Source organism: Gymnoscopelus braueri (assembly GCF_963280865.1).
Source record: "Gymnoscopelus braueri genome assembly, chromosome: 6".
Classification (NCBI taxonomy): domain Eukaryota; kingdom Metazoa; phylum Chordata; class Actinopteri; order Myctophiformes; family Myctophidae; genus Gymnoscopelus; species Gymnoscopelus braueri.
In genome coordinates, this window is record NC_137607.1 from 3,732,672 (window position 1) to 3,759,460 (window position 26,789).

Below are 26,789 nucleotides of genomic sequence, written 5' to 3' on the forward strand. Positions count from 1 at the left end.
TGGCTATGTTTTGTTTTAAGAGCCAGTTAGAATGTGGCTGTCTTCAGGATTAACGAAGCATTCTTGCTTTTTGATTTTGTAAACAGGTTTTAAATTTAAAGGATCGTTTACTGTAACATGAGTCTCATGGGGAGATAATGTAGGTCTACTGTTTTGCGTTGCTGTTTATTTTAAGGGGGAGGACATTTTTGCATGGCTCATTCTTCTGTCTGGGAGCCGTCAGTCGAACAGCGCAATTTGTAGTTTTTTGGGCCGGAAATGTAGTTTTTTCTACACGTCTTGACTTCCGCGTTGTCACGTCAATCCGGTGCATCGTCGATGTTGCTGGGGAGAATTACTTTTCTTATATATATAACATTCTTAAATGTGTTTCTTTTCGTGCTGTTTTTCACGTTTTTAAGGTTCATGGGGTTATTTGTCTGTTTTGACACATGAGTGTGGAGCAGTGTCTTAATTTTCGTTGAGATGTTTTACCGTTGTTTTTCTCTTATAGTTGTTAAGTGCTCATTGTGAGAAGAGTTAAACAGGGGTGTGGGCCATGCAGTAGCACAAGTAATGTGTTTCTTTTCGTGTCTCTGGGACACTTGTTGAAGGGCATTATTCCTTTGTGAGGAGCTAGTAAAAAGAGCCGTTTTTAAGTGCTTATTGAATGGCTGTTTCTATGTTATTGAAAGAGGAGTAAGGTCGGGTTGCGGGTTGTATTGTTTATTGTGAGGAATAGATTAAATTAGCTAAAATCACTGTTGATGTTCAAGTTAAGTGAGTTAAGGTATTGTAGAGACATATTGCTTTGTTATATGGCAATGCATGTGGCTTTTTATTATTAGATTGATCATCAATAGGCCGTCATGGGAGTGATGTATTGGAGTTGGATAAGGTAATTTTTAGGGAACAATAGCCTGTGATGTACACATAGGTTACTCTGGTTTCACTGGCTGGCCCAGGGAATGGGATTAAGTTGTCTTCTTTAAAATGGACCTAAGTCCGACTTTATTTGAATAACATTTCTGTGGAAGCGTATAGTGTTACTTTTCCATGTTACCTTTATAGGTCTGCCTATAGTGTGTTATATCTGTGTGATTTAATTCATGGATGTGCCACATTTGAGCTGACTAAGGTATAAGTGAAGAACAGATCAAGTTGAGACTAATTGTTTGATTGTAACTTTACTAAATAGTAGACAATAGGAGAAATTTGATAAAAACGAGTGCCTGCTTAAATACCCAAAATGAGATATTTTCCCCATAATATCTGAAATGGTGTATAAAAGTGGTGCTATAAGTGGCTTTAAAACCTTGTTAGAAGTATGAATTAAAATTGTTTGAAACCTGTGATTATTTGATGGGGCACGCCGCACAACCATTTGAGACTATTTCTGTCTGGTGGATGAGATGAATTATCACACCCTTTAGTAACCTATTTAAATCAATATGTTAAAGGAAAGTAGAGATTTTTAAATAGAATGAGCCCGAATTTGAATGACAATTTATGAACAGTTAACCAGTCTATGTTACTATTTTTAATGACACGAATGTGTAGAAAGCTGCAAACGTGTAATTATACTCGATTTTTGTGACGTACCACTGGTGGCTAAGAATAAGTTGAAATACGTTTTTGGTTTAAGTATTATAAAAGAGAAATTAGGAGTTCACCCTACTGGACGCACGGACCGTCACGTGATCACTACGTGGTGACGTGTTGCCCGTGGGAGTGACCTATTTGACGTCATGATAGTGTATTTTACCTCTGAGGGGGCTGAGCTGATATTGTCAGATTAGCTCCCCCGGGCGGTCAAAATATGAAGCGTGTCTATTAACTCATTCACTGCCACTGACGTAAAAAACGTAATTTGTCCCGTTTACCAATCCTGCCACTGACGTAAAAAACGTAATTTTTTTTTTTTGAAAAAAAATATTTTTTTTTTTTTTTTTTTTTTTTTAGTTTTTTTTTCAAATTTGACCCAAAGACCAAGGAGATATGATTGTTTAAAGATCTACACTCCCATCCACTTCCTTGTTAACTTAAAACTTAAAAATTCTGTATCTCGGCTCCTGAGTACTTTTTTTTTTAAATGAAAAATCTCTGGCAGTGGGCAAACGCGGCCAGCAATAATTGTGGCAGTGAATGAGTTAATGACAGTTGATTTTAGGTCTTTTTGACATTATTTTATTGCATGATGACAGAGTTGCTTCCTTCTAACAGTTCTTAGTTTTAACGAGATTACCTTAGTATTATGTTTAGGTTTAGTATGTTAAGTATGTTTGAAGTAACATTTGTTTGTCTGTTGTGTTAACAATTAATCTTTTATTTCATGGATAGCCTTCACAAGTGAGGCTTGTCAGTATGGCTTGAGTGGCTTGTGCCAGCTTAATGAGGACAGTTCCTGTCTGGAAGAAGTAATGTATCGACCAGACTTTTTAAATTGTTAGACGCTCAGAATGTTTGATTTGTATTGATTCAGTTATAGAAGTAACTAGAGGGGCTTAGTGTAGTCCCAGACGAGTGTCTTAATTCTAGAAAGAAAAACGTTTGATTTTTTATTTTAAAATTCATTGATGAGATTATAAGTTTCTAAAACAGAGTGTTTTTAAGTTGAGCTTCAGAAATTCCTAAAACCTTGGCGATAAAGCCTAAATACCTTTTGTTGACATTTGCTACAGCTTCTGACAGAAATCATAATGATACATGTATTAGAGCATGTACATAGATGTACATGTGTTGACCAAATTCACACCCATTTTCTATATTGTATTGACAATGCTTAAAAGTTTATATGTAATACTGATTGTGGAATATCGTGTGTTGTGTAGAATGACACATGTTTGATACAATATATTACATTAGTATTAGTTTCCGTTTGAACAAACTGCTCTGAAGTAACTGACACAATGGTATCCATAGTTTGTGTTTTATTTTGAAGGAAGGGAAGTACAGTGTAAAACATACTTTCAGTAGTCAGAATAATAAGAGGAGTAATTGACATTTTTGTAAAAAAAAAAAAAAATGGCTGTATGCCTGGAGTATAAAATGGAGTGGCAATATTTGTGACTGAAACGATTTGAACAAATACTAATTAATGTGGCCTAGGGGGAGCATATTTGATCCAAAATAATTGGGAAAAGAAGGAAAGCGGTCGTATTATTTTTCAAAAAAGGGAACGAGGTAACCAAAAAGCTCACACAAAAAATCCCACACTAAAACTGACAACCGCATGTTGGTCCAGTGAACAGACATTGAAGGGATTGAATGCCAGATTCCCTATGTCTTGCGAGAAGTCCATGTGTCACAACAGTTTGATCCAGTTGTACAGGAGGCCGCAGCCACAGCAGATGGAAGGTGCAACCGTTTCGATGTCGGTATGCTGCTACAAGCCTGCTGTCGGCGCCACACCAAAGGGGTCATGACGGACACAAGTTCTAGCAGGACGACAGGTTTTTGTCGTCACACACAGGTGCTCGACGGACGTGATCGATCATCAGAGGTTGCCTGACAGTCACATCATCTTGCATAATCCTGTCCACGGCCTCTCAACAAACCTTCGTCTCAACGTCTCATATCATGGAGCTCTCCAGGGGGCCCAGCGGAGTCACGAAGGAACCGGTGATCCATTGAAATGAGTCACCGGAGAGGGGAGGAGTCTAGTGGGCATGAGGTAAGCCTGAAGATATTGATTGACTGCAAGAGACATTTGAAATATACAGAGACATTACTTTAGGTGTTGGTGAATATTGGAAATACTGGAAAATACCAGAAGAAGCATCACCGTACAAGGAAGGAAAACAGTAGTCATCTTTTGAACTTGACACAAGGACTTGACACAACACAGATTATAGTTTGGTGTGGGAGTTTAAAAAAAAATAAGAGCTAAATAATTTGCTTCCATGCCTATTTTGAAACTTGATAACGAACTCTTTCCCTAAAACTAATGTTAGATTTAGCAAAATATGCTTTCAAGAGTCTACTAAATTGTAACAAAATTATAGAGTATGCAGGTTGCAGATATTGTCAATTTATTTTTGAAAATGCTCATTTAAAGAAAATATTGTCCTGTGGTTGTCTTTCAGACTTCACAGTGTTGGGATACTATCATGATTATCAAATCATGGGAAAATACATTTCGGAACATGCTTAAAACAAAATAACAAGTTAACCAGGACTCTAAGAGAGTCACAGTAAATTAAGAGATTTGTCCTTAAATGAATTACAAACTTTGGAAATTATTGTCAGAAAAATATGGAGCAAATAAGATGCAATTGCAGTGTGCAGTAAAAGGACTTAAAATAGGAGATTTATTATTAGGGAAATACAAGAGTCATAGGGAAAAAGGATAAGAGCTGTGGTAAATGGATAAACAAAATGGAACGATTGATTGACAAAGTACAACAGGAATTAGAAGAGTAAAATATGTATAAGGTGGGGAAAGATCACTTTAATAGTGGGTGGAGTTAGTACAATGTATGAAGGAGCGAATGGATCAGAGTCCAGGAGAATGTACTGTCTGAAGAATCAGATAGCAGTCAATAATTTGATGATAGGTTCTCTAATTTTAACAGCATGAGTTAAACTGTGCGTCTATGAGTGACTAATCCCTGAATGTATGAGTATTAAGCAAGTTAGGCATCTGTTTAGCTTATGTAGAGCAGGTATAGGTGGACTTTTGTTTTTTGTACTAGGAGAAATGAAGCAGGTGCTGAGACTGGAGAGGCCATCCATCTGGATCAGGATGACAGCAGGCAGAAGGGAATAGCTGACCTGGGGTAAACAGAGGCCGCTTGGACTTCTATCCCCAGGGAACCACAGCTACACTTATCTTCACATCTCTCCACCTACCAGTGACCATCACAGACCATGGTCGAGAGGGGAGTCGTGGGGATACAGCCCGCATGAGATTCAACCGGCCACACCGGAGGAGAGAGTTCCAGACCTGACAGCCGTTTCATCTCCGTGTCACCGATCCAGCAGGAAGTGGCGACCACCAGCTACCTGTCAACTCATCATCATCGGCCCTGCAAAACACCTTGGTCAAGGCCAGGGTGCAACACCCCTGACGACAGGAAGGCGAGAGGTCTCAGACCTACATGGTTTCTGACAAACCAGCAGCGGTTGGAAGTCCCAGGTACCTATAGGAGTTACCCGTGACACATCAAGTTGCATCTGCAAATTGAAAGGCATGACACTTTCTTTCGATCATGAAAAGAGGGGCACCCATACGGATCAGGTATGGATAAAAGAATCCTGATTGTCAAGATCAGACAAGTACTGAAATAGCTGTGATTCTATTCAGAAGCAATACCCTCAGGATAACAATTCCTGTGTGATTCACAAATTCGGACAGAAAGGAGTGCATTGTGGTCGGGTTTTCTGGGCTATGGTGATGTGCAAATCTGCAGATTGCATACTCACCATGTCCAGAGAATTCAAACTTATGCCTCATGTCGAATTGTGCAAAATGGACAGTCAAGAAGAAGGAATTGCGTTCGTTAGAATAGAAAAAATAAGAGCAGGGCTGTGTCTCTGTATTTGCGCGTTGTCCACACAATGTACTGCCAACTTGTAATAATGATGTTTGTATTAACTTGACTTTTTTTTAGGTTTTGTGAAAAGAAGTCCAGCCGAGAGTACAGTGATATTATTTGTGTGTGTTTGATGTACAATGTTTGTTGATGATTCACTTAATAATTCAACAGTCTGAGGGTTACGGATTGACCATTTTAATAGAATAAGTTGTCTTTTTGGTTAAAACTGATTCTAGTTGATACGTACACAAGTGACATCAGTCCTTGAATATCCTTGTGTGGAGATGTATTAATATATCTCCATGAGGGGAATATGTGGTGTATCAGTATTCAAGACTGATGAATATGAAATATTAGGATATTAATATATTATAAATACAAATTGTTAGAATGTTCCATTCAATGGGACCAACAGTCAAGTTAATAAAACAGGCTCAATTTGCATTGAGTGACTTAGCTGACCTCAGCCCTAATCTAAAAGTGGGATCAGGCTGAGTTCTTGGGTCTCTGCTCCCCCGGGGATCTACCTGGCATTCCAAAGCAGCTATCTGTGATCTGTGAGACCAGCTGCAAGGAGTCCTTAAATGGGACATCTGCTCACTGTCCGAAAACCCTATATTTAAGTTGTCTTCTATTAGCAAGAGTGCCTTTGGGTATTGACAGCTGATCTATCTAGGAAGGAGGGGCTTGGTTCCAGCAGAGGGGGAACCCAGCAGAGGAGTGCGTTTTATTAAGTAACTTTAATTATAAAGATCATTCATACAACGTCGGATATATTACTGTTTAGACTTATTTCGAAGCTAATAAAATGTTGTATAACAATGTCATAATGTGAACATATGGGAAGTACGGTTTTATAGATAAAGATAAAGAAAGAGTTCATGTGGTAAGAGTGAAAGGAGGCAGACGTTAAATCAGTGCCCTGAGAGGAGAAGGCGGGCCAAGCATGTTTAGACAAGGAGCCTATTTGTGATTGTACTGAACTGTTCCGTATATATTGGCTTGCATTAGAAGCAAACAGGGCTCTGTGAATCTGGACCCATGCAGATGCCACGTTCAGTAGGATAAATCAGAACCTATGAATAAGATGCGCTATATGTTGAATTGACTCGAACGTATAGATTGTTAAAAGAACTCTGACAATAAAATGGAATTGTTTGAGAATGAAAGCTCCGGTCTCTGACGCTGATTCTTTATTCCCCGCCTCCGGAAATGAACTCGTGTTTCCGCCGGTTCCCTTATGACCCAGATACGACAGAAGCTTGAAGGGATAATAATGTACCAGTAGAAGAAGATCACAGTTTTATTAGCTCATAAAAAAGCAGAATATGATCCTATAACATCTGAGGAATGCATGGAGAAGAGGATCAGCATCATGATAATATTTATGAAGAATGGATGAGTGGTTTACCAGAGGATCTGTGGGACGTCTCCATCACTAAGCTCTCTATTCCTGGTAGGTTCATAGATCAGATCTTTAACTCTTATTACTTTATTAGATTATTAGAGTTTTTCTGCCTTTTAGTTCTGGTTATAAACTTCCTAATCGGTCTGACTGATAGTAAAATGCAGTGGTGGAAAGTAACGAAGTCACATTTACTTAAGTACTGTACAATTTTTAGGTACTTTTACTTTACTGGAGTGTATTTCCAATTTTCAATACTTTTACTTGTACTCCACTATACATCTCAGAGGCAAATATTGTACTTTTTACTCCACTACAATTATTTGAAAACTTTATTTACTACAGTAGTTACTTGTAGATTTGGATTTTTATCACAAAACACATGAACCACTTCAGCCCTATATACATTTTGGCCATTTGAAAATAGCAGATCTACAAGCTCACAATGCGTCGCGAGTGAGCTTGTAGATCTGCTATTTTCAAAAGATTTTTAATACATTTTACACATGTCAAAACTTGTGAAATTGGACATTCTGCATAATGAGTACTTTCTTTCTACTTTTGGTACTTTAAGCACATTTTGATACAAATATATTTTTGTACTTTTACTCAAGTCAATTCTGGACTTTTTCTTGTAACGGAGTACTTCTACATTGCAGTATTGATACTTTTACTTAAGTAAAACATTTGAGTACTTTTTTTCCACCACTGCAGTCACATGAGTCTATAGACTCATCATGTGACAGACAGCAGTGTTTTTTACTATCACTTTTACTATAGAAGCAGAGAAGAGAGAGACACTGACTCAACCTTATGAATGCAGGGACACAATTTGATTATACATTCATTAGACCAGTGGTTCTCAAACGTTTTCATGTCAAGGACCCCCTAAAATGATGTGTATTTATGCCTTGTCTTCATACTTTTACTCCACTATAATGATCTGAAAACCTTAGTTACTAGTAGTTACTTAGTAGATTTAGATTATTATAAAAAATAACATACATTAACCACTTCAGACCTAGGCTATATTGGCTAATTGAAAATAGCGGATCTACAAGCTCTCAACGCGTCGCTTTGCGACACGTTGTGAGCTTGTAGATCTGCTATTTTCAAAGGATTTCAATGTATACATAATACGCACAATGTTCCATTTCATGGGAATATTTGAACTATGTACTTGGTTGCCAATTTATTCACCCTTCTGCTCCGTGACTGTACGCTGTATATCTCTGACAGACTCATTTATATTCTGCATATTTCCTTTGGCTGAAATATACATTTATCTATCCTAACTCAATAACCAATTCTAAACTGTAGGGTAGGCTGTATTCTGTACATTGTAGTTGCTACAGTAATGTATTCATACATTCTTTTTATCCCTATTTTCTATATTCTCTACATTTTCTTATATTTCCTACTTCAGTAACCGAGGGAAGGTGCAGTTCTATCCTAGTCAGTGTTGCCAGATTATGTGAGAGAAACAAGCAACCAGGTCTAGGAAAACCAGCCCAAAAGAAGCGACTATGGGGCCACACGAGCACTTTAACATATACGTCAGCTATTTGAAAATAGCAGATCTACAAGCTCACAACGCGTCGCGACGCGACGCGTTGTGAGCTTGTAGATCGGCTATTTTCAAATAAAATCTTGCGAGGGAAATTATAATAAGCAGATCTGGCAACCCTGATCCTAGTCTATTTCTATCGTATTCACTGCACCAGTGTGTCTGCTGATGCTGCTTTTGCAGTCAACACTAATTAGGTTTTTATCCTTACTGTGTTCCTTATTACAACGGTCACAACCTGGCTTGTAAGGCCATGACAAAGTGGGAGACACACCATTGTAATAGTTAAAAGCATAGTATGCAACTTTGCCCTGTGTTTACTGTTTACATAACAAAATCAATAAATAAATTTTATTATGTTACCAGCAGGCACACTACTGGAGTAGTGTGGTGGTGTTTACCTGTAGAAACACACTGGAGTAGTGTGGTGGTGTTTACCTGTAGAAACACACTGGAGTAGTGTGGTGGTGTTTACCTGTAGAAACACACTGGAGTAGTGTGGTGGTGTTTACCTGCAGAAACACACTGGAGTAGTGTGGTGGTGTTTACCTGTAGAAACACACTGGAGTAGTGTGGTGGTGTTTTACCTGCAGAAACACACTGGAGTAGTGTGGTGGTGTTTACCTATAGAAACACACTGGAGTAGTGTGGTGGTGTTTACCTGTAGAAACACACTGGAGTAGTGTGGTGGTGTTTACCTGTAGAAACACACTGGAGTAGTGTGGTGGTGTTTACCTGTAGAAACACACTGGAGTAGTGTGGTGGTGTTTACCTGTAGAAACACACTGGAGTAGTGTGGTGGTGTTTTACCTGCAGAAACACACTGGAGTAGTGTGGTGGTGTTTACCTGTAGAAACACACTGGAGTAGTGTGGTGGTGTTTACCTGTAGAAACACACTGGAGTAGTGTGGTGGTGTTTTACCTGCAGAAACACACTGGAGTAGTGTGGTGGTGTTTACCTGTAGAAACACACTGGAGTAGTGTGGTGGTGTTTACCTGCAGAAACACACTGGAGTAGTGTGGTGGTGTTTACCTGCAGAAAGTAACACACTGGAGTAGTGTGGTGGTGTTTACCTGCAGAAACACACTGGAGTAGTGTGGTGGTGTTTACCTGCAGAAACACACTGGAGTAGTGTGATGGTGTTTACCTGCAGAAAGTAACACACTGGAGTAGTGTGGTGGTGTTTACCTGCAGAAAGTAACACACTGGAGTAGTGTGGTGGTGTTTACCTGCAGAAAGTAACACACTGGAGTAGTGTGGTGGTGTTTACCTGCAGAAACACACTGGAGTAGTGTGGTGGTGTTTTACCTGCAGAAACACACTAGTGTGGTGGTGTTTACCTGCAGAGACACACTGGAGTAGTGTGGTGGTGTTTACCTGTAGAAACACACTGGAGTAGTGTGGTGGTGTTTACCTGTAGAAACACACTGGAGTAGTGTGGTGGTGTTTTACCTGCAGAAACACACTGGAGTAGTGTGGTGGTGTTTACCTGCAGAAACACACTGGAGTAGTGTGGTGGTGTTTTACCTGCAGAAACACACTGGAGTAGTGTGGTGGTGTTTACCTGCAGAAACACACTGGAGTAGTGTGGTGGTGTTTACCTACAGAAACACACTGGAGTAGTGTGGTGGTGTTTACCTGCAGAAACACACTGGAGTAGTGTGGTGGTGTTTACCTGTAGAAACACACTGGAGTAGTGTGGTGGTGTTTTACCTGCAGAAACACACTGGAGTAGTGTGGTGGTGTTTACCTGCAGAAACACACTGGAGTAGTGTGGTGGTGTTTTACCTGCAGAAACACACTGGAGTAGTGTGGTGGTGTTTACCTGCAGAAACACACTGGAGTAGTGTGGTGGTGTTTTACCTGCAGAAACACACTGGAGTAGTGTGGTGGTGTTTACCTGCAGAAACACACTGGAGTAGTGTGGTGGTGTTTACCTACAGAAACACACTGGAGTAGTGTGGTGGTGTTTACCTGCAGAAACACACTGGAGTAGTGTGGTGGTGTTTACCTGCAGAAACACACTGGAGTAGTGTGGTGGTGTTTACCTGTAGAAACACACTGGAGTAGTGTGGTGGTGTTTACCTGCAGAAACACACTGGAGTAGTGTGATGGTGTTTACCTGCAGAAAGTAACACACTGGAGTAGTGTGGTGGTGTTTACCTGCAGAAAGTAACACACTGGAGTAGTGTGGTGGTGTTTACCTGCAGAAAGTAACACACTGGAGTAGTGTGGTGGTGTTTACCTGCAGAAACACACTGGAGTAGTGTGGTGGTGTTTTACCTGCAGAAACACACTAGTGTGGTGGTGTTTACCTGCAGAGACACACTGGAGTAGTGTGGTGGTGTTTACCTGTAGAAACACACTGGAGTAGTGTGGTGGTGTTTACCTGTAGAAACACACTGGAGTAGTGTGGTGGTGTTTTACCTGCAGAAACACACTGGAGTAGTGTGGTGGTGTTTACCTGCAGAAACACACTGGAGTAGTGTGGTGGTGTTTTACCTGCAGAAACACACTGGAGTAGTGTGGTGGTGTTTACCTGCAGAAACACACTGGAGTAGTGTGGTGGTGTTTTACCTGCAGAAACACACTGGAGTAGTGTGGTGGTGTTTACCTGCAGAAACACACTGGAGTAGTGTGGTGGTGTTTTACCTGCAGAAACACACTGGAGTAGTGTGGTGGTGTTTACCTGCAGAAACACACTGGAGTAGTGTGGTGGTGTTTACCTACAGAAACACACTGGAGTAGTGTGGTGGTGTTTACCTGCAGAAACACACTGGAGTAGTGTGGTGGTGTTTACCTGCAGAAACACACTGGAGTAGTGTGGTGGTGTTTTACCTGCAGAAACACACTGGAGTAGTGTGGTGGTGTTTACCTGTAGAAACACACTGGAGTAGTGTGGTGGTGTTTACCTGCAGAAACACACTGGAGTAGTGTGGTGGTGTTTACCTGCAGAGACACACTGGAGTAGTGTGGTGGTGTTTACCTGCAGAAACACACTGCCCTCTTGCTGTATTATGGTTTTTTTCACTGTTTGTTTTGGTTGCCCAAAAACATCCCCGTCTTCCAAAACAAACAGTGGAATAAAACAACATACAGTGAGAGGGCAGTGTTGATTTTGTCGACTAAAACTATGACGAAAAATGTTGGTCGACTACCTTTTTTCAGTGACGAGAACTAGATGAAAACTAAATAAAAACTAAGCTATGATGACTAAAACTAAGACTAAATATACTGTCAACTTTGTCAACAAATAAAAACTAGACTAAAATGTTAGTGAGGGACTAGAGGAGAAGAGATCCAGTAGAACTAAAAGACAGTCATTTTATGTTTGGTTGTGCTCGGGTGTTGCGCTCTGAAAATAGCAGATCTACAAGCTCACAACGCGTCGTGTGTGTGTGTGTGTGTGTGTGTGTGTGTGTGTGTGTGTGTGTGTGTGTGTGTGTGTGTGTGTGTGTGTGTGTGTGTGTGTGTGTGTGTGTGTGTGTGTGTGTGTGTGTGTGTGTGTGTGTGTGTGTGTGTGTGTGTGTGTGTGTGTGGAAAAGGAGAATATACTGTAATACCCTCACTCAGCAGTAAACAACCAAACATACAGTATAAGTGTATACAGGGTATCTGCACATTTCTAAAGTGACAATTTAAAGGCTTTTATGACCTTTTTAATACCTCTAAAATGGGCGACATTGAGTAATAAGAAAAAGGCAAATATTGTGAAAATAGCTCGATCTACAAGCTCAATATGCCTTGCGTTGTGAGCTTGTAGATCGGCTATTTTCACAGTATTTATCTGTGGAGCCGAGTCAAACTAAATTGTATGCCTCAACTCCTACAATTCCAAATGTTACACAGAGAGTCTGCACTTTCTGCTCACAGAATGACTGGACTTACTCGTCTTGTTTTGCACCTTAATACGCTTGACTGTTCCTATACCTAAACTTAGAAGGTACTATGGTGTTGTTTATATAAGGTACTGTGGCAGCTGCTGATAAATGCTGACGGTGTATATATAATATGCCAAGCTTAGACGTGCAATGTACATTCACTGATGTGTTTTTATTATCCTATTAGTGTAAAACCACTGACACCTTTTTCTCTCTCTTTTCTTTCTCTCTTTCTTTTTTTTCTTCACTTTTATTATTATTACCCATATGCTGCTGCAATGTCTGTTGGAAGCCGGACAAAAACAAGTTTTACTCTTATGTACCTGTGCACCAGGGTTGATTTTGACAGCAAATGTTGATGTAGTTTTAGTCATAGTCTTTTGAATCAAATTCCATTTAGTTTTTGTCATATTTTAGTCATCTGAAATGTTTTAGTTTTTGTCTAGTTTTAGTCGACTAAATATCATAAGATTATAGTCCACTAAATCTACAGTTGATTTAGTCGACTAAAATGTATTTTGCCGGTGACTTTTACACTTGGTTGCATGCTGAAAATAGCAGATCTACAAGCTCACAACGCGTCGCAGCGCGACGCGTTGTGAGCTTGTAGATCGGCTATTTTCAGAGCGCAACACCCGAGCGCAACCAACAATAAAATGACTTGTCTTTTAGTTCTACTGGATCTCTTCTCCACTAGTCTCTCTCTCTAACATTTTAGTCTAGTTTTTATTTGTTGACAAAATTGTCAATATATTTAGTCTTAGTTTTAGTCATCATAGCTTAGTTTTTATTTAGTTTTCGATCAACATTTTTCGTCATAGTTTTAATCGACGAAATCAACACCGTTGTGCACAAGATGTAACAATGAAGCACAACCTTGAACCTTGAACATATATATATATAGTCTCTGTCGGGGGGGAAACCTCATTATGTCCAAAACTGTTACTTTTCAGGATTTCAAATTCGAAAAACGTCAAAAGCAGCAGATCCACAAGCTCAAACAGCAAGCATTTCAAGCTTGTAGATCTGCTACTTTTGTGTGACGGTGTGGCATGATAAAGTAGGACATTCATTTACGGAAAAAACACGAAAAGTTAGAGGGGAAGACCACTAATTTTCAACATTGAACTATGTCTTTAATACACCTTAGAGCTGTTGTGTGGAAATAAGAAAGGTGTACTTTTGGCTCCGCCCCCTCAGCCAAAAGTACACCTTGCTTATGTCACTGATCACATGACCTCAATCAATTATCCAGTTCTAGGCAACATAGAAGGGGGGGGGGACTTTTTTCTTATTTCCACACAACAGTTCTAAGGTGTATTAAAGACACATAGTTCAATGTTGAAAATGAGTGGAATTCCCCTTTAAAATATGGGGATAAGAGGTTTCTGCCCGATATCAAACTGGTTTCTCTGTACAATGTAACAGATTAACACATTGATTGCCAAGATATTAAACATAGTTTTCTATCCCTGTGCCGGCGTATAATTACCTCAATCCGATGATATTTGAAACGCCTTGGAACCGACATTGTGTAAAAAAAAACACACGAAAAAAGGTTCCTGTGAGTAGGCGGAAGGATCTGTGTATCCATGGGAACGACAAGTTTCCAACCGCGATCCGCCATTTTGGAGCTTTGGTCCGCTGAAAACGGGTGGTTTTCAATGAAAAAAAATGAAACTGAGTTACAACTGTTTCTGAAAATCCCATCATCGGGGCGGGTGGAAGTGACGTTTTTTGGAATGATGTCACATCCACATTTTTCTTCTCTGAGAGACGATCGATCATTCCAAAGCTGTGTTAGGTCGCCCCTTGTGGAATTTTCCCCCAAAAAATGAAAGAACGCATATATGCGATCTAGGCAATCAATGTGTTCAACTGGTTTCTTTTTTAATGTTCATACTAGGAAGCCACGACGCCATGAGCTACTGTCTGGACATCCACTCTCCTCTGGTCAGATCTGAGTCGCTCATTCTGAGGTTCCTGGATAAACTCTGCCACTGCCTGACCAGACCTCTGATATTCAAATGGTCTAAGACACAGGTATGTATACGTACTGCACTGTATGGCACGGAGGCATCGGGTGATTCATACTATAAGATCAGTGGCTCTCAATCTTTTCAGGCCAATCACGTGTTTCACATGTTTTTGAAAAAAAATAGTAAAAAAAAAAAAAAGTTCAGAACCCAAGATATCATTATCTGAAGATTTGCTGCTCCATCCACTCCTTGTTTAACTTAGAACTGAAAAATGCTGTATCTCGCTTCCTAAGCACTTTTGTTTTACTTTGAAAAAATCAACAACATAGCCAGAAATAATTCTGGCACTCAGTGAGTTAAAAGTCCTTAAATTTTCACTTCACTGTCATCTGGCCCCCCCCCCCAAATCCTGTCGGGGTCCCGACCCACAGGTTGAGAACCACTGCGATAGAGCGGTTGTTGTTTTCAAATCTTCTCTTGCTTCAGTGCCTCCTTTTGCTTTCTGAATCCTAAGTGCCCTCATTTACCTCGACTACACAGAAAACCTGCAAGAGATTCATAGCCATTCATGGGTCATCATTCATTCATGATCTGAATGAATGATGAATGAATGCTTTTTATATATATGTTTCGTTGTTGTCGGGCAGAAACCTGGCATCTCCATATTTCAACGTATGTTTTCTTTGTAAATTAAGGCCCTACATCATCATACAAGAGTGTAGGGAAAGTAGGGAAAATAGCAGAGCTGTAAGCTCACAACGCGCCGCGATGCCACGCGTTGTGAGTTTATACATCGGCTATTTTCACTATTTCTTTTATGTTTTTAAAATAATAATAAAAAAGGGCTGGTTTTGGACATACAGTTTCCAACTGACATCAACGATATATATATATAATTATTATTTATTTATTTGTGCCTGTGACAACATGCCCAAAATAGGGATGCCAGGTTGAAAGTAGTTAAATATATATAGTAGTCTTTTGGGTATAGAATTGGCCTCAGTATTGGGGAAAGAGTGCGTACAGAGTAAGTACTGATATGATGAATTAAAACTGATAATTCATAACTTTTTTTGGTATAGTTGTATACAGTATCTTGCGATTGTGTGTAAATGTGGTTGTACACAAAAATACCAAGACACACCTGGACACACCTGGACTGGTCTCACGGCACACCAGTGTGTCTCTCGGAATACGTTTCAACTTTATTGTCACATCACAGGTTTACAGGCGTAAAGAAGAGGATCAAATGATGTTTTTGTGAAAGCTCCAGCATTTGTAGTTTTTGTGAAAGAAAAACTAGGGGGAGGAGAGGAGGGGGGGGGGTAGAGAGAGGAAGAGCAAGGAGAAAAACAGATAAGTCCAAACGTCAAAAGGAAAAATCTAAGATATCTACACTGTCCTACAAAGCCAAAGTGCAGTAACAACGACACATTTTAAAAAACGGCAAAAGTAGCAGATCTACAAGCTCGAGCTTGTAGATCTGCTACTTTAGCTGTTTTTTTTATTTGTTACTTTGTAGTATGATTTACGAAAAAACACAAAAAGTTAGACTATGGAGATAAGAGGTTTCTGCCCGACGATATATAAACACAGCATAAAAATGCATAATTTTTATGCAAGCTCCATCATTCATAGTTTTCAGGAAGGGGGGCGGGGGGGGGGAGAGAGACAGAGAGCAAGGAGGAAACAGGAAAGAAAGAGGTCAAAAAGATTTTTTTCCAAAAATAGCAGATATACAAGCTCGTAACACGGCACTCAGTGCCGCGCTATGAGCTTGTATATCTGCTATTTTTGAATAGCCAAAGAAATCTAAAAATGACACAGATGCGTCCCCGGTTTCAAAGGGTTAAAACCTACCAGGAAGTTAAATGACTATAATTAAATCACACCAGATGACTGCAGTTAAAGCTGCACTACGTGACTTCCCTCTTCAGATTGAACCCGGGTCTCCTGTGCAAGGACTGAAATGTTTACCAATGAGCTAATAGCCCTGCTTGCTTGCTCAGAGGAGAAATAATAAAAACAAATAAAAAAAATCTAAATTTGTGTCAAACCAGAAAAGGGATGGTGTCAAAGGTCATGTCCAACCCAGACACACCATCTAAATGTCTCAATAGAAGAGCAGGGAGACCAAATACAACCACCTCAATTGTATACGTTATATTGTATTAACACTTTAGGTGCCAGAATTTTATAATAACAGATTACGTTCGGTGCCAGAAATGTCACCGTTAAGCTGCGCGGCGCTGTTTAAGCTGTAGACTCCAAGACGAGCAAACCATGTGAAAATGCGTTAATTTTGCACGATGGTCCTGGCTAACGCCTGGAACATTAACATCTCTCACGCGAGTAACAATGGCGGAGCGATCGTGCATACAAAATGAGTCGTTTTCCCCAACGTAAAAGGTTTCTGAGTTATGGGGGTTTTAGAGAAGGAGATAGAACGGAAGCGGATGGGAGCCATGTTTTTTGGCACGGTTGGCACCGAAGCGCTACTCTTTTCAAACACGGTCCAGACCACGTTTGGCACCCGATGTGTTAACATACTCTACCATACAAAGATATTCACCAAAAAAAATACAGCTTTAACACGCATCTAAGGCTGAATAGCTGAGTATAGTAATATCAGACCGTACGCCATTAGACCTTATACTACTGATGTCAGATGTCAGATATTTGGAGATGAAAATGAACCCGTGTCTTTCCTACTTTGTTCTGATGGCTTATAAATGTTTCTCCTCCGTTCAGGACAACAGCATTGTGGAGCAGCTGTCAATGGGAATTCGCTACTTCGACCTTCGCATTGCACAGAAACCGCACGACTCGACCCACTACCTGTATTTTGCACATGCCTTATACACATATCTGACCGTTCTGGTGAGTATACACAGGCTTAGAGATTTGTAATAACTTGCTCCATGGTAGGGCTGCCTGCTACTAGCTTTTTATTGTATGTTATCTTTTATTAGCGATTATTCTCGGATAATCGGTTTACTTTTGAGATTGATTGATTAATCGAGAAGCGTGTTTAATTTTTTTTTCTATATCAATGAATTGATGTGAAAAAAATCTAATTGATCTTTTAAAATCAACTACATCCATTAGTCTTATTAGCCACTTAACCCTTTAAGACCGGGAACACATTTGTGTCATTTTAAGAAGCAGATTTACAAGCTTGTAGAGTGGCACCTACGAGCTTGTAGATCTGCTATTTTTTTTTTATCTTGAAAAAAAATTGCAAATCTTTGAATATATATATTTTTGAAGCGAACATTTGTAACTCAAATCTTTGCTTCTGGGGGATTCTACAAATAACATAACATTCTTATGTTGTAATAATATCAGTGGTTTTCAAACATTTTTCATGTCAAGGACCCCAAAATGTATTTGGCCTCGGACCCCCATCTCAAAATATGTTGTTCCAGGGACCCCCCCAAAAGCAAAGATTTGAGTTAGAAAAATTTGCTTTAAAAAAACATCTACTGTATATATTAAAATATTTGCACAAATTTGCATGATAAAAATAAATAAATAGCAGATCTACAAGCTCATAGCGCAGCACTCTGTGCCGTGCTATGAGCTTGTAGATCTGCTATTTTAGAAAAATCGAATATAAAATAAATAAATTTGAATATATATATATATATATTTAAAGCGAACATTTGTAACTCAAATCTTATTGCTTGTGAGGATTCTACAAATGTCTTCCAAATCCTAACAGTTTTTTGAAAAAACTTATGTTGCTGTAACAGTATGCCTTCCCGAAGTTCCCGGTCTTAATGTTGCAACCCAGCAGGTTGTATTTACATGAATTGTACAAATATAAACATGTTGCATGTGTCATGTCTTTGTAGGAAACCCTGACATCAGTGGAGTCATGGCTGGACTCTCACCCAAAGGAGATTGTTATTCTGGCTTGCAGCCATTTTGAGGGACTGAGCGACCAGCTCCATCAATCCTTCATTCGGTCTCTGAAGAAACTCTTTGGCTCCAAACTCTGTCCACGTAAAGTGAGTTTACTCCAGTGGTGTAAAGTAACTAAGTACATTTACTTAAGTACTCTGTCCACGTAAAGTGAGTTTACTCCAGTGGTGTAAAGTAACTAAGTACATTTACTTAAGTACTTTGTCCACGTAAAGTGAGTTTACTCCTTGTCAAAGTGTTATTGGTCAACTTTATTTCCCCTCCTTTCAGATTAGATATTCACAGAATAAAGGTGCAGTAAAGTGATTATTATGATGATAATCAATGTTAAATAGCTCTATATTCTGATAGTTATCATTGTTTTTTCCTCCTGGATTTCCGTCTCTAGCTCTTAAGTACAGTGGTTCTCAAACTTTTTCATGTCAAGGACCCCCAAAATGATATGTATTTGGCTGCGGACCCCCAGCTGAAAAATGTCTTGTGCCAGGGACCTCCAGAAATAAAGCTTTGAGTTAAAAATGTTCACTTAAAAAAATATCTATATTCAAAGATTTGCACACATTTCACGATTTTTCTAAAATAGCAGATTACATCTATAGCCAAAGTATAAAATATGGTTAAAGTGGTTACATTTATTGTGACACTATATTATCTAATTTTGCTGGGGACCCCCTGCAACCCCCAAACGACCCCTGGGGGTCCCCGGGAGCCCACTTTGAGAACCGACACTTTAGTAAACAGAACATGCATGTACAGGCCGTACGGCTTACAGATTGTCCCTCTCTTCTTGCCTTACGGCGTACAGATTGTCCCTCTCTTCTTACCGTACGGCTTACAGATTGTCCCTCTCTTCTTGCCTTACGGCCTACAGATTGTCCCTCTCTTCTTGCCTTACGGCGTACAGATTGTCCCTCTCTTCTTACCGTACGGCTTACAGATTGTCCCTCTCTTCTTGCCTTACGGCTTACAGATTGTCCCTCTCTTCTTGCCTTACGGCTTACAGATTGTCCCTCTCTTCTTGCCTTACGGCTTACAGATTGTCCCTCTCTTCTTGCCTTACGGCCTACAGATTGTCCCTCTCTTCTTGCCTTACGGCGTTCAGATTGTCCCTCTCTTCTTACCGTACGGCGTACAGATTGTCCCTCTCTTCTTGCCGTACGGCTTACAGATTGTCCCTCTCTTCTTGCCTTACGGCGTACAGATTGTCCCTCTCTTCTCTCCTCCTTCAGGAAGCAGCGGTGACGTTGAGGACCTTGTGGTCATGTGGTCATCAGGTGCTGCTGTCCTATGACGACCAGGCAGCCGTCAGCCACCAGGAGCTGTGGCCGGCCATCCCTTACTGGTGGGCCGACGAACCAACGGCCCAGGGTGTCATCACATACCTGGACCGGAAGAAACACCTGGGACGACCAGGTACACAGTACAACACTATGAATAAACACCTAGAAACACCTGGGACGACCAGGTACACAGTACAACACTATGAATAAACACCTAGAAACACCTGGGACGACCAGGTACACAGTACAACACTATGAATAAACACCTAGAAACACCTGGGACGACCAGGTACACAGTACAACACTATGAATAAACACCTAGAAACACCTGGGACGACCAGGTACACAGTACAACACTATGAATAAACACCTAGAAACACCTGGGACGACCAGGTACACAGTACAACACTATGAATAAACACCTAGAAACACCTGGGACGACCAGGTACACAGTACAACACTATGAATAAACACTTAGAAACACCTGGGACGACCAGGTACACAGTACAACACTATGAATAAACACCTAGAAACACCTGGGACGACCAGGTACACAGTACAACACTATGAATAAACACCTAGAAACACCTGGGACGACCAGGTACACAGTACAACACTATGAATAAACACCTAGAAACACCTGGGACGACCAGGTACACAGTACAACACTATGAATAAACACCTAGAAACACCTGGGACGACCAGGTACACAGTACTACACTATGAATAAACACCTAGAAACACCTGGGACGACCAGGTACACGGTACAACACTATGAATAAACACCTAGAAACACCTGGGACGACCAGGTACACAGTACAACACTATGAATAAACACCTAGAAACACCTGGGACGACCAGGTACACAGTACAACACTATGAATAAACACTTAGAAACACCTGGGACGACCAGGTACACAGTACTACACTATGAATAAACACCTAGAAACACCTGGGACGACCAGGTACACAGTACAACACTATGAATAAACACCTAGAAACACCTGGGACGACCAGGTACACAGTACAACACTATGAATAAACACTTAGAAACACCTGGGACGACCAGGTACACAGTACTACACTATGAATAAACACCTAGAAACACCTGGGACGACCAGGTACACAGTACAACACTATGAATAAACACCTAGAAACACCTGGGACGACCAGGTACACAGTACAACACTATGAATAAACACCTAGAAACACCTGGGACGACCAGGTACACAGTACAACACTATGAATAAACACCTAGAAACACCTGGGACGACCAGGTACACGGTACAACACTATGAATAAACACCTAGGAACACCTGGGACGACCAGGTACACAGTACAACACTATGAATAAACACCTAGAAACACCTGGGACGACCAGGTACACAGTACAACACTATGAATAAACACCTAGAAACACCTGGGACGACCAGGTACACAGTACAACACTATGAATAAACACCTAGAAACACCTGAGACGACCAGGTACACAGTACAACACTATGAATAAACACCTAGAAACACCTGAGACGACCAGGTACACAGTACAACACTATGAATAAACACCTAGAAACACCTGTGACGACCAGGTACACAGTACAACACTATGAATAAACACCTAGAAACACCTGGGACGACCAGGTACACAGTACAACACTATGAATAAACACCTAGAAACACCTGAGACGACCAGGTACACAGTACAACACTATGAATAAACACCTAGAAACACCTGAGACGACCAGGTACACAGTACAACACTATGAATAAACACCTAGAAACACCTGGGACGACCAGGTACACAGTACAACACTATGAATAAACACCTAGAAACACCAGGGACGACCAGGTACACAGTACAACACGTCACTGAAACACATCTGGTTACTCGTTGATCTGTGGATTTAGGAAATAATATAGTGGATAGTTTAACCACTTGAACCCTAGCGTCCCTATTCAACATTTGGTGAAAATAGCACATCTACGAGTAGAGATGTACCCATACCTAGGCCTGTCACAATTGTTACATAATTGCCTAATCATAATTATGTTAGATAATCGCAATTACTTTTGTGGTATCTGAACAGTGTGCAAAGTTAAAACATATAGAAATAATACTGGATACTACAGTTAAAGAATAAATAGTGTTTGCATAGGTAATTAGGGACACTGCATAGCTGTACATTTCCTTTGTTTAACCTGGAGACAGTCTAACTGTGTGAGCTGTTGTTTACTCAGACTGCCTGCAGCTGGCATCTGCCATTCAGAGTGTGATATACATCTCCATTGAGCTGCTAAATCAGGTAGAGAGACAGCAAGTCTACCAAACAGGTGGGGGGAGGCTATTCAAATGTGGATCTTCTATTGTTAAACTGGGAGACTTCACTCCCTCCCTCCAGGCACTTGCAAATGACATCAATAGCCGTTCCTTGATCTTCAGCTGTTGTTGAGGGGTCTCATGGACCCCCACCCCACATGTCTGTTATTGTAATGTCACCTACCTACAGTGTATAAAAACAGTGTCTCTAAAATGATTAGACTAGGACTGTCACACGACGTAAGGCTGTGTGGAGTCAGGACTCTGCTCCTGGCTCCCTGGCTTTCTGAATGCTGGTTGTTTGTTTGATGATGAATAAACACACTGAATGGAACCTGGAAACCCTGACGTCTGTCTGTCTCTTCTCCTCCACTTCTTATAACAACTACAAGCCTGCTAACCTGCAGTTTATGCCTCATAATATACGACATTTGGCGAACCAGCGGCTATTGTTGCTTTCCTTTCCGGAGGCGCTTTAGAGAAGAACCTGTGTATTTTGAGGTGGCCGCAGCAGCGGGCCTGTGCGGAGAATCGGACCCGTGGATGTCTTCCTACGGCGAGGAGGACCGCCGCGGAGCGGACCATGGAGACTTCAGGGCGACCTACGATGAATGCCTTGCGACGGCGACGTTGTGATGACTGCGCGGCCGCTCGTGACCGGATCTCGGATGGCTACTCAACTAACTACTCTTCTCTGCGGAGCGCCTGGCTGTGGAGACGGCGGAGCGGAAAACTTTCTGTCGAAGTTGTCCGTGGGGGGAGGTGGTGAGAAGAGCGGCTATCTTTTTTGGCTGGAACAATGATATCACCTGGACCTGCGCTCGGCTATTCTGCTGGGTGCGTGGACATTGAGGTAGAGGCGACGAAAGCAGCATTATTGGATGGAACACTGAACATTCGGGACAAGAGGTTATATTTTAGTGATAAAGTGATTTGAACCACGGAGCGTTATTTTTGTTGCCGTGCGTAAAAGTGTGATGTGAGGATTTAGTTGTTACACTCTCTGGTCTATTTCATTGAAGAAACACTTTCTTCTGTTCAATGTCGGCACCTCCGTTGGTAGTTAGCATGTGTAGTTAATAGGAGTACTCGAAAAGTTCTATCTTTGGTTACAAGTTTGGTGACTCGGCGTGGGGGGACATTGGTAGAGGGAAGGGTTATCTTTAGTGTGAGAGTTTAAAGAAAACAGAGAGACCTGCGCACTATTGAATGAGAATGCATTTTGACTGGTGTTTTTATTTTCGAGACATGGGTATGATGAATTGAAGAAGTGGTATAAAGAGAAAGTTCAGCACCCTATTGATGTATTTTCTGTGAATAAGGTTTTCTGAGTTGTTTTATTTTTAAGCTTGTTTTATTTTTAAATAGTTCCTGTCTTTGCCTTCGGTGTCAGTCGAAAGTCATGTGATCCATGACGCACGCGTCCAATGTTAGCCGATCCGTTACTAAATATTGATATTCTTGCTTGATTTCGTGAAACAGTTTGTTTATTTTTATTTTGAAATTTAAGGTAAATCACTGTATGACCATTTTGTAATTTTGATGCTTGTATCTAAGTTGTTTTGTCTGATGTGATGTTTGATGTTAATTCTTCCTGAAATGTTCTTTGTTTAGGTTTCAGCCATTGATTGATCATGGGGGGTGTAGGTGGAAGAATGTTGTTTTTTGATGTTTTCTCTTGCAAACTGTTCTATTTAATATACCTGGTTGCGGAAGAAGTTAAATTCTTCCGTGGGGGGAATAGTTGTGTGGTATCTGAACAGTGTGCAAAGTTAAAACATATAGAAATAATACTGGATACTACAGTTAAAGAATAAATAGTGTTTGCATAGGTAATTAGGGACACTGCATAGCTGTACATTTCCTTTGTTTAACCTGGAGACAGTCTAACTGTGTGAGCTGTTGTTTACTCAGACTGCCTGCAGCTGGCATCTGCCATTCAGAGTGTGATATACATCTCCATTGAGCTGCTAAATCAGGTAGAGAGACAGCAAGTCTACCAAACAGGTGGGGGGAGGCTATTCAAATGTGGATCTTCTATTGTTAAACTGGGAGACTTCACTCCCTCCCTCCAGGCACTTGCAAATGACATCAATAGCCGTTCCTTGATCTTCAGCTGTTGTTGAGGGGTCTCATGGACCCCCACCCCACATGTCTGTTATTGTAATGTCACCTACCTACAGTGTATAAAAACAGTGTCTCTAAAATGATTAGACTAGGACTGTCACACGACGTAAGGCTGTGTGGAGTCAGGACTCTGCTCCTGGCTCCCTGGCTTTCTGAATGCTGGTTGTTTGTTTGATGATGAATAAACACACTGAATGGAACCTGGAAACCCTGACGTCTGTCTGTCTCTTCTCCTCCACTTCTTATAACAACTACAAGCCTGCTAACCTGCAGTTTATGCCTCATAATATACGACACTTTAGTATAGTCGTCATAATCGTTTCCATGTTGAAAAATGTTCAGACATAAAAATAAATAAAAAAGCAAAATGAAGCGATCTGCTACTTTTTGCTATTGTAGATAGCTTGTAGATCTGCTTATCTACAAGCAGATCTGTAGATCTGCTTGTAGATAAGCTTGTAGATCAGCTATTTGTGCCATTTGTGCCATTTTTGGGAAATTATTAAATCTGTCAGTAATTTCTTTGTATATTTAAGTTATTGGTCATATCGGTCCTGTGCAATTTGTGATTATGAACCCTAAAAACCAAACAGAAATTAAAATTGTATTGTTCAATGGCCAAACGCACAATTAAATCGTTAATCGTAATTATTTGTGTGACAATTAATCGTCAACTTAACCCATTGAGACCCATTGAGTCATTTTTTTATTTGAGCTAAAAAGCATTATTTTACACTTTGGCTATTCAAAAATAGCAGATCTACAAGCTCGTAGCACGGCACTCGGTGCCATGCTACGAGCTTGTATGTCTGCTATTTTTGAAAAATCCTGAAAATATGTGCAAACCTTTGAATATATATTGTTTTAAAGCGAACATTTTAACTCAAAATCTTTACATCTGGGGGGTCCCTGGAACAACATATTTTGAGATGGGGGTCCGCGGCCAAATACATACATATCATGTTGGGGGTCCTTGACATGAAAAAGTTTGAGAACCACTGACATAGCAACATATGTTTTTTTTTCAGAAAACTGTTAGAAGACATTTTGTAGAATGGGCTTCAGGTCTCAATGGGTTAAATGGTGACAGCCCTAACTGTGCGCTGACTGTTGCTTCTGTCCCAGAGGGCTTGTTCGTCTCAGGTCTGAACCTGACGGCTGAGAGGAGCTTCATGGCCGTCCACCCACATCAGTCCCTGAGGACGCTGACCACCACCAACTGGGCGTGTCTGAGGGAGTGGCTGCAGGAGCAGACGCCCGGATCCCAGCGTGACTCTCTCAACATCATCGCCGGAGACTTCGTGGGACCCGTCCCGTTCTGTCCTCTGGTCATCGCGCTCAACCACAAACTGCTGAGGAAAAAGACCCTTTAGATACAAGGACTTTGATTGGCTGTAAATATGCCAGTTCTGTCATGACAGCTATATTGACATAGATAGGCACAGGTATTCAAAGTGGGGCCCATGGACCCCATGGACCCCACTTTGAGGGGGTTCCGGACAGAGGGTCCCCAGCTAAATGAGTTAATATAGCACCAAAATCAGTTTAACCACTTTAACCCTAGTTTATCACTCGGCTATTTCGAAAATAGCCGATTTACAAGCTCACATCACGTTGTGAGTTTGCAGATCAGCTATTTTCGAGAAAAAAAGAGAATTTGACATTACAAAATTAACATTATACAACTATTTATGCTAATACTGCTGCTATGAAAAAGGTCAATTAGTAGTAGTTCCAAATACTGTATAGCTGCAATGTAGACTCCTACAAGACTGCTTGGTAGCAACTGACCTTTTTTATAAGTTAACAGGGCCAGAGGGTGATCATTCTGTGGTGAGCATTGTACCATTGATTTATTAGTCACAAGACACCAAGAAAATAGCATCTGATCAGCTGATTGGACACGGTGACTTCCTTCTTTCTACAGAGAGGACGACGTCACGCACGGCACGGTCACAGCCGAAGCACTTTAGCCGTTTGGTAACGATCGTCTCTGTTCGGGGAGGAAACCTCATTACGGCCAAAACTGTTACTTTTCAGGATTCAAATTCAAAAGCATCAAAAGTATCTCAAAAGTATACTTTTGATGCTTTTGTGTGACGCTGTACTGTGATCAAGTAGGGCGTTGATTTACGAGAAAAAAAATAAAAAAGTTGGATATATGGAGATAAGAGGTTTACTGTAGTGCAGGGGCAGGGATTGACACTAACACCTGCCCGCCTGCCCGGGGCAGGTAAATAAGATGGTAGGGCAGGTGAAGTTTGCTATCTGGTTGCCCCACGGGCAGGTGCACATGTTGTCTCTCCAGCTCTTTTTATTAAACGGAAAATGCCTTTTCGAGTCAGGATACCAATCTTATTGAATCAGGACAGAGAACTCAGACAGGATACAGATTAAACAAGTGGAAATTGGAAGTGATGACACAAAGAAAAGAGCATGTAAAATTGGAACTGGAACATTATAAAAATGAAGCTGATAAATGGGTACTCTCTCCTGATTGGCTGAAATGGTGTCACCTAACTGGAAATTTATTTTCTGTCTATCAAAGAGCTGGAGAGACAGAGACACCCCTGTTACTGAACAAACACTCTATAGCAATGAGTACTATCAGAATATAGAGCTTTAACCCATAACAAAACCCTTTTTGTTTTAACCAAAAAATATCACTTACCCTACCTTCAACCCATAGTCATATTCATAGCTATTTAGATATTTGGCATACATATTGAGGTGTGACATTTTTTATCGTGCAGCCCCATAATCCGCAAGTCGAAAGTAAAGAAATAAGT

General features: G+C 40.7%; 1 protein-coding gene across 2 annotated transcripts; it reads left to right on the forward strand.

Annotated features, from left to right (window-relative positions):
• Nucleotides 1-6,232: 6,232 nt before the first annotated feature.
• Nucleotides 6,233-25,747, forward strand: LOC308087400 (PI-PLC X domain-containing protein 1-like). 2 transcript variants are annotated; one of them, XM_080431206.1, is made up of 6 exons: nt 6,233-6,972; nt 14,277-14,413; nt 17,101-17,229; nt 18,207-18,362; nt 19,506-19,689; nt 25,126-25,747. In XM_080431206.1, the coding sequence occupies exons 1-6, from the start codon at nt 6,867-6,869 to the stop codon at nt 25,371-25,373; spliced, it is 960 nt and encodes a 319-aa protein (XP_080287332.1). In that variant the 5' UTR covers nt 6,233-6,866; the 3' UTR covers nt 25,374-25,747. The 2 variants fall into 2 exon arrangements, with proteins under 2 accessions (XP_080287332.1, XP_080287333.1); XM_080431207.1 differs by lacking the exon at nt 18,207-18,362.
• Nucleotides 25,748-26,789: the final 1,042 nt, after the last annotated feature.

Excerpts from the sequence above, each read along its gene's own strand:
- LOC308087400 (XM_080431206.1), top strand. The coding sequence starts at position 6,867 with ATGCATGGAGAAGAGGATCAGCATCATGATAATATTTATGAAGAATGG. Across the intron at positions 14,414-17,100 it reads TCAAATGGTCTAAGACACAG|GACAACAGCATTGTGGAGCA; the intron begins GTATGTATACGT and ends TCCTCCGTTCAG. Across the intron at positions 19,690-25,125 it reads GAAACACCTGGGACGACCAG|AGGGCTTGTTCGTCTCAGGT; the intron begins GTACACAGTACA and ends CTTCTGTCCCAG.